The sequence below is a fragment of the Hordeum vulgare genome, chromosome 4H, assembly GCF_904849725.1.
Source record: "Hordeum vulgare subsp. vulgare chromosome 4H, MorexV3_pseudomolecules_assembly, whole genome shotgun sequence".
Taxonomy (NCBI): Eukaryota; Viridiplantae; Streptophyta; class Magnoliopsida; order Poales; family Poaceae; genus Hordeum; species Hordeum vulgare.
Window position 1 is genome coordinate 490,988,989 of NC_058521.1, and position 8,179 is coordinate 490,997,167.

Genomic DNA, 8,179 nt, shown 5'->3' on the forward strand with positions numbered 1-8,179 from the left:
GTGACGTGCATTGCGCCTCTAAAGCTTATCTTGGACAACAACGATCACCGGAAGTAGGACAACAAGAAACCTCAAGACCCAGCCTTCAAACATGATGCTCCCAACAGAGTTGCGACGATGAGGACGTTGCCCCCTAGAAACCAATGGCGTACTCCCACGCAAAAAAAAAAAAACGAAGGGAGTACTAACATGGGACAACGGGAATATCAGAGTATGTCCATCAGTAACCAATGGGTGTTCCGGTGTGTCCTTTGGACAACAGAAACAATGTTGCAAGCCATGCATGCCATGCCATCCGCAGGAGTGTGCTGTACAGCAATATGCCGCGTGCCGTACATACTACCAAACTGATCCGAACTACACCGTGCTCAGAAGTCCACAACATCACTTTGCCGCACCACCACGCCACGCCTACCACATTATTTTCTCCTAAGTAGGAGTAGTACAGTACGTTCCGGCTCCGGGCCAGGGAAGATGGCTACTGCCCGATGTCGCGCTTGTGAAGAATCTTCCCTGCGAGCACGGCCGTCTCGATGACGCCCTTTATGACCAACGCCGTCTCGGCGACGCCGCACTTATTCCCCGGGAACGTCGGCCCCGCCGGCTTCACCCCGTCCAGGCAGCCCAGCAGGTTCTCGTTGCACCTGGTGTTCAGGTAGTCATCTGCACACACGACACATGGATTACACCCAGGGCGCCGTTGACGAGCTAGTGGCGCAGCGACGTACGTGTCGTACGCATCAAATTATCTACAATCTCTATACGAAATGCTTATGTGGGTGGCTTATCTGGAGTGCGTTGGGCAAATCAGGGAGCCATTCTTCCCATGCACTTGTTAATCTAATCATTCCTAATAATCATGCTGGTACCACTGGCTTGGCTTGAGTTGGGATACGATCTGCTATAGGTGGCCTGTCATCTCGTGAACAACTGGCATGAGGCTGAGAGCTCTGTGTCTGTTGGTGGAGACCTCAAACAAAAAACGTGTTTTTTCTCCTGTCCGATCTTTTCGTTCAGGATAGATAGAAGAAGAAAAATGTGTGGAGTTGGGAGAAGATAGTGGTGTCGTACTGTTGTTGGCGGCAACGCAGTGGTCGTGGACCATGCAGCAGGCGTCGAGGGCGTCGCAGGGCTTCTCGCCGGGGCAGCCGCTGTAGAGGATTCCGCAGTATTTGCCGTACCTCAGCACAGGCGGGACTTCCGGTGGCAATGCCGGAAACCAAGGGCAAACCAGTGTCAGTTACTTCACTCCATTATTGTTCAACTGAAAATGAAACACAACACGAAATCTGCTATCCTGTCTACTTCTGCGCGCAATGCTGTCGTCTGGCTAAACAAGAGCTAGTCAAGACGAAGTTCGATCTAGCAAAGTAACAGTACAACTTGCAGTTCAATCTGACTAGGATCGACTGCACTGTTCTTTTCAGGAATAGAAACATCTACTCCTCCTGAAGAGACTGATCGGAGCTGTGCCAAGTGCTTACCCGTGCAGAACTTGGATTCGCATGTCCGGCTACAATCCTGCTTCCCCTGCAAGACGACGACGAATTCGATCAGCTCAAACAAACAATCCAGATTGAATTGGTAGTAAGACATACTGTACGCTTACCGCCGGTGCTTTCCCTGGGCTGAAGAGGTCGCCGACCTCAAGCCCCCACGAAGCCGCCACCAGCGAGAGGAGAAGCAGCAAGCAACTCCAAGGGGAGAGACCGAGCACTGATCTCATTGCCGCTGTATCCAAGTAGCGGAAGGGAAGCACAGACAAGTTTCTTGCAAGAGGAAACGAAGCAGAGCCAGGTGTGTGCGGTGCGAAGTATACGTGATCTATTTTCGCAAGGCACCGGGTGAGTTACTTATATGAGCTCTGGAGTTTGGGGTCTGGATGTGGTGGCGTGGTGCAGCAACTAGCACAAGTGAAAAGTGAGCACTGGGCATGCCACTGGTGACGGGAGGTGCCACCATGGCATGTCTAATTAGCCGTTTCCCATCCCCATATTTTGTGGATTGGTCGCTCTTATCCCGACGTTTATCATCACTAACTTTAGCTGCTTATATTGCACTAGAGACCGGCTATTGCTAAGTTATCTACTTTGGGCCTAATTCAACTGTATTCATCCCCATCTCACTCCACATTTGTCATACGAACTAGTCATTGCAGTAATGTTCTGCTAAAATTGCACAGTTTAAAGACTATAACTTCGGCTGACAAAGATTAGTAAAAAAGCTCCAAACAACTAAAAAGTGTGCAATTTCGTCTTGTTTTCCTAACAACACTATAACCTTGGTAGTTGGTGTGGGCATGATGCATGCATATCACAGCGAGCATGTACGTATATATTATTGCAGTCTTATGACAAATGAGACGTCACACTTACATTACAGCTGACAAGTTGCCATCACCGGATCGGCGGACAAGTGGCTGCAGTTTTGTAGCCTCTGACCTACGTCTCATTGCCATGCAATGTTAGCATGATGACACTACCTTCCCATCGAAGATTAGGCATCTTCTCTTAGTTTATTGTGTAAGGGCGTACCAAACAAACGGACAGAAGAACTGACATTTGAGCACATGCATGGAAATCCGCCTGCACCAGGCTTGGTTAGTTTAGTGGTATATAACCCAAATCAAACTGAGTCTGGTTGAGTGTCTTCCTGAAGCAAAGGAATGACTTGGCAACTGTATGGCGCCCATGCAACCGCTGCACATTGTCTATGTGTTTTCGCCCTGCCGGCGACTCCTCTAGAACGACAAGAACACATCAACCAATAACATTTATGAGAGTTAAGGTTGAAGGTAGTTTATGAGAGTTGAGATTGAAGGCAGTTTACGAGCCCAGTTCAAGTGAAGGTTACTTGGGCATGCTTCATTGTCTTACTTCGTGCGAATCTCGCTTCCTTCATCGTCAGATTGTCTTTGGTTAGCAGCCAAACTCAAAGGGCGATACAACACAGTACTCAATGCTTTATGGTTACTGGATGTGTCCGTTGGGAGATGGTAGGACATGATATCTTCAACCGGTTTGGATGGCGTTATATTAATAGGATAGGTGTTTAGTCATCTAGATCTTATTGTCATCTTCGGTTTGGGCGCGTGTATCTTTTTTATGCACTTTGTTGTTACACCTTTCATGTACCCTGACGAGATTTGCTTTTATTTAATATATGACTGCATGCATCACTCGATGCAGAGGCCGGAGCTCGGCCTCCTTTTCGAAAAAAAAGTAACGGGCTATGACAAATAGTTGCGGGCCTGTAATCAGTTATAAATGGCTATCATGGTTTATTTGTACATGATATCATTTAACGGCATCCTGTTAAAAAGTTTATGATAAAACTACAACAGAGCTGTAGACGGCTTTTTAAAACTATGCTCACACTTCACCTACAAACTTTCCTTCGTGATTGCCCATACACGTAGAGTTGCATGGCGTGGAGCAGCACACGTGCACGGCTGCACCTCCACACGATGTTTGGCGTTTACTACTGAAATTTAGACAAATCACAAATTATTCATTTGAAAAATGCTGCTTGAGTGTCCTCTCCTGCCCCGGCGAGGCTTTTATGCCTACCTACTATAGTCTATAGCTGCTATATCATATATGTGAACGTTCTCCCCCCGCCCCGTGCCGCTCCCGCGAGCGGCCTGGGTGCAACCCTAGCTCCCCGCCGCCGCCACCCCACACCTCTCCTCTCCCCTCCCTTGCCGCCGCCAGGGGACGCCGCTGGGCAAAGCCCGTGCATGCTTTGGCGGCGGCGGGACTCATCCCTCCCCACGAGGCGTCCGGGGGGCGCGCGGCTCGGCGTGACGCGTCAGGCCGGTCGCGGCTTGGGGTGGCACCGAGGGGCGGAGGCGGTGCTCTACTGCACCAGGCGGCGCGAGGTGACCTTGGCGCGCGGCGCGGCCATTTGCGAGCCGACGCGGATGGTGGCGCGGCTGTGGACTGGCTGAAGATGGCCGCGTCGGTATGCTGAGGGTGGGGCGCGAGGGCGACGCCCTCGATTCGGGCTCCCGACATGGCCTGGGCGTCTCTGTGGCGGTTGTGGGCGCCAGATCTGGTCGACTTGACCGGCTCCGGCTCGCAGGCGTTTGCGGGCGGTGAGGTTGGTGGCTTCCGCATGAGGATGGCGTTGTCGTCGTCTAGGAGGTGTGTGGGACAGCGGGCTTGCGGACCGGTGGTGTTGCGCCACCGGTTGCATGGGGGTGCTCAACATGGTGGTTCCGGGCGAAAGCCTAGACATCACGGTGTCCGTGGACAGGGACGGATCCAAGGGGGGACGAGGGGGGACTAGACCCCCCTCAATGAATTGATTATTCTTCAATGCTAGTAGTTACTTCAACGAATATTTTCTAAAACATGAAAGCTTTGCCCCCTCCATAAGAAAACTCGCCCCCTCCGTGCGTTCATCCTGGCTCCGTCCCTGTCCGCGGACATCATTTTTCCTCCTTGAGGGGACGTTGTGTGGCCTCTCCTTTCCCACCACCTTCGGACCATGGCCATCGGACGAAAGCCTAAGACTCCGACGTGAATCGGGTGACAGCGTCGTTCTCCCACATTGCTCTACCCCCTTGGGGGGCGTTGCCTTGAGGGTCATTGGCCTTCTTCGTGCTTTTCCGGAGTTGGACACACACGACATCAAGGTCGGCATGTGCCCGACTGGTGATGTGATTGGCACAACTTCTTGTGCGGTGATGATGGCAGCTTTGGGCGGAGTTAATTTGCTGCTAAGTTTTGGTAGTCGGTCTCATCCGGTGTGTTCGAGGGGTTGCTGCACCTCACTTTGCCTTCCTGGAGTCGGAGCTGCTGAGGAGGGTCCTTGCAGTGACGATGACATGAGGCGGGTGGTCGGTTCTAGCGCTGGCTCGGCTCAGGCTCAGTGCTTTTCTCCTACAATGCTCGTCGATCGAGTTAGAGCTGCCTGATAGTTGGCGCATGCGGTTCACTGTTTGGCACTCGACGGCATGGACCTCGGCATTTGCTTGCGGTGAGGGCTATACTGATGATCGTCGGTGGTGGAGTCAGAGTCGTCCTTGGGTTGGTGTGATGACGATGACACCGGGTTGCAGCCTCAGCGATGTTCTCTCGTCAGCGGCGTGTGTGCGTTCCTTTACGGGTTGTCAGGTCGCCCTGTGTGTCCTGTATGGACGTGTTGTAACAGTTTTTGCCCTTTTTTTTAATTAACCGGACAATTCTCTTTTTCTTTATTAATGAGATGAGGTAAAACTTTTGCCTCCGTTTCAAAAAAGAAGTCTATAGCTGCTCAACCTACTATATGTGTTGCTACCCTTTGATATGTGTTAAGTGCTGCCGTCCTGTGTCACTTGTGTTCTGTACCAGCGAGTTAATGTTGTGTGCTCAACCTGTGTTCGCTGTTGTGTGCCGTTGCCCTGTGTCACTTGTGTTCTGTGCCAGCGAGTTAGTGCTGTTGCTACTGATTGATGCTACGAGGATGTAAGCTTGGTTCCAATATGATTGATCAAAACCTGAGTATTCTGAACTGGATTGTGCGCGTACTGAACTGCCTGGATCGCAGTGCTGCCATTCCCGAGACTATCACAGCTACGATGTGTCACCTTGTGTGCTTTCAAGAAACCAAACTCGAACAAGTTTACCCCTCCATTGCATCCTCCTTCGGAGGACATAGACTGAGAAACTTTGCGCCCCGCAATTGGCACCCGTGATGGAATTATACTTCTCTAGTACGAAGATTCTGTCACAGTTCGGGATGTTTCCACCGGCACCTTTTTCCTCTCGGCTAAAGTCACCATCATCTCGAAAGTGCCTTTTGGCTCCCGAGCTCAATTGAGCTCGGGTGAACAGTATATCCGAAAAATGTTCAAAAAAAGTTTATTTTATTTTTATTTTTTTAAGACTTACCTTGTCAAAAGTTCTAAGTGCATGCAAAAATTTGGCATGAAATAATATTTCTACAAGGCGTGACAAAATAAAGAAAATCGATACTCTTATTTCATGTCCAATTTTTGCATGCACTTAGAACTTTTGACAAGGTTAGTCTTAAAAAAATTAGAATTTTTTAAACTTTTTTTGAACGTTTTTTGGGTTTATTGTTCACCCGAGCTCAAATGAGATCGGGAGCCAAAACTCCACGCCTCCATCATCTCTTCTCGCATGCCTTTCAAGATTATAACCGTCTATGACCCGACACGTGCTCCCTCCCAACCCTAGCCGCCTCCCCCTCCCCCTCCCTTCCTCGCCGCCGCTTGAGGCAGCCGCCGGGCAAGCCCGGGGCGCCAAGGATGGTGGCGGCGGGGCCTAGGCTGCCCTGCCTCTGCATGCGGAGTCCCGGATCTGGAGCGGTGGCTCCATTGACGAGGCACGGCAGGCTAGCAGCCGTGCGGGAGGTGGATCCGGCGTCTCAGCCGCACGGGCGGCGGGATCCAGTGGTCGCTGGCGTCCGGCGACGGCTTTTGCAGTGGCCGGTGCGCGCGATCTAGCGCCTCCCCTCCTTCCCTGTTCGGCGTGCCGGCCAGCCTGGTCGGGCCGCGCTTCCTTGGATTGCCGGTTTTGTACAGGAGGTGCTGCTAGTGGTGGGGATCTAGTTCGGGTGAAATCCCTGGTCGGCCATGGTCGGCCGCGTCGACGGCGACGCCTGAGGGCGCCGTTCCCCTCCTTGGAGGCGTCGGTATGGACTGATCCCCTCACTTCCCCTTCCCCTAGGTCTTCCGGGCGAAAACCTTAACTTTGTTGGGCGGCGGCGGCGCTCAAGGCGCCGTTCCCTTCTTCAAGGCGCCGCTTTGGAACCTTGGGGCTGGGTGGCGCTTGTGGGTGGTGGGCGACGGCGGTGGTGCGACCCTATCCTAGCATGGATCTCCGTCCTGCTTGGAGATGGACCCGCGTAGGTGGAGGTCGTCGTTTGGCGTCATGATGGCGTCGATGGCGGAGGCACCTGCCAAGGCTGGTACCTCAATCTGATCTGAAGATGGACTAGTGGAAGATGGCGGCGACGACACACGTGAGTGCGTCAGGCCGGTTTGTACCCCGGACCCGGTATGTGGCTCGGTCAGGGTCTCCGGCTTTAGATGTTAGGCTTAGGTGAGAGGTCTGGGTATTTGGTCCAGCTTGCACCCCTTCATCATATGGATAGGAGTAGCGGCAGATGTTGCCAAGATGGTGGATTCAGGCATATTGTTGTACTGCTTTGTAAGGTCCTCGAGAATAATCAATAAAATGGCCGCATGCATCTCCCAGATGCAGAGGCCGGTAGCCATCCTCCTTTTCTAAAAAAAAATGACCCGACACGTAACAATCTCAAAGATGCTTACTTCCACATGAGTTGCCTATTGAGAGGACCCCACTAGTAGAAAGAGGACCTTTCGTCCGAAGTATTAGTCCTGGTTAGATTACGGACCGGGACTAATGCGATCATTAGTCCCAGTGTCAACGGCTAGGAGCGGCCGGGGACACGACCACCATTAGTCCCGGTTCATTTGTGACATTTAGTCCCGGTTGGTGATACCAACCGAGACTAAAAGGATGATGGCAGGCTGGCGTTAGGGTGGGGCCCGAGCGACCCAATTCGTCCCGGTTGGTAATACCAACTGGGACTACAGGTGCACCTTTAGTCCCGGTTGTATGCCTTTATATAAACCCCTACGTCCAGTCCGAGCTCATCCTATGTTTTCTCCTCTCTGTTTTCCCCATAGCTCAAGCTCTCAGCCTCCATTTTTGCCAACACCTGTTAAGATTTGAGGCACCCCATCTATCCAAGGGTTGTAAAAGGTTAGCAACTTCATGCTTTCACCTCTCATTGCTAGTTTAGCTTGTTTCATGCTATATAAGTATAATGAGTTCTGGGTTTTAGTTTGGGAGTAATTATGTGGGAGTTTATTTAATTACTATGTAATTTGAGCTCAAATTAAATTCTCAGTTTGCATATGTGTAGGTGTGGTTTACTTAGTGCCTTCCCGTCCCCGTCCTCACTGCCGTTGATCGCCCGCGCCGGCCCATCGCTGGAACAACCTTGGTGAGGCTCTTGTTCTTGTCCATTTTGTGAAAAAAATCTCATTTGTATGATTTAGACAATTGCTTGTATAATTTTCTTACTTGTATGATTGTTTGTTATATGTATTGCCATGGTTTTGATATCCGTCCCCGTCGGCCCTCGTCCGGTTTATGATTCGGATGTGGTATAATATATTTTATAACTATTTGTTGCATTT

The 8,179-nt window shown here is 51.2% G+C and overlaps 1 protein-coding gene across 1 annotated transcript; it reads right to left on the reverse strand.

The window, feature by feature from the left end:
- Positions 1-204: 204 nt before the first annotated feature.
- On the reverse strand, positions 205-1,939 carry LOC123449101 (probable phospholipase A2 homolog 2). Its single transcript, XM_045126188.1, has 4 exons — positions 1,610-1,939; positions 1,485-1,530; positions 1,072-1,197; positions 205-663 (listed from the first exon to the last, which is right to left on the reverse strand). The coding sequence occupies exons 1-4, from the start codon at positions 1,724-1,726 to the stop codon at positions 479-481; spliced, it is 474 nt and encodes a 157-aa protein (XP_044982123.1). The 5' UTR covers positions 1,727-1,939; the 3' UTR covers positions 205-478.
- Between the last annotated feature and the right edge of the window lie 6,240 nt (positions 1,940-8,179).

Excerpts from the sequence above, each read along its gene's own strand:
- LOC123449101 (XM_045126188.1), bottom strand. The coding sequence starts at position 1,726 with ATGAGATCAGTGCTCGGTCTCTCCCCTTGGAGTTGCTTGCTGCTTCTC. Across the intron at positions 1,198-1,484 it reads CGAATCCAAGTTCTGCACGG|TCCCGCCTGTGCTGAGGTAC; the intron begins GTAAGCACTTGG and ends TGCCACCGGAAG. Across the intron at positions 664-1,071 it reads CTGCGTTGCCGCCAACAACA|ATGACTACCTGAACACCAGG; the intron begins GTACGACACCAC and ends TCGTGTGTGCAG.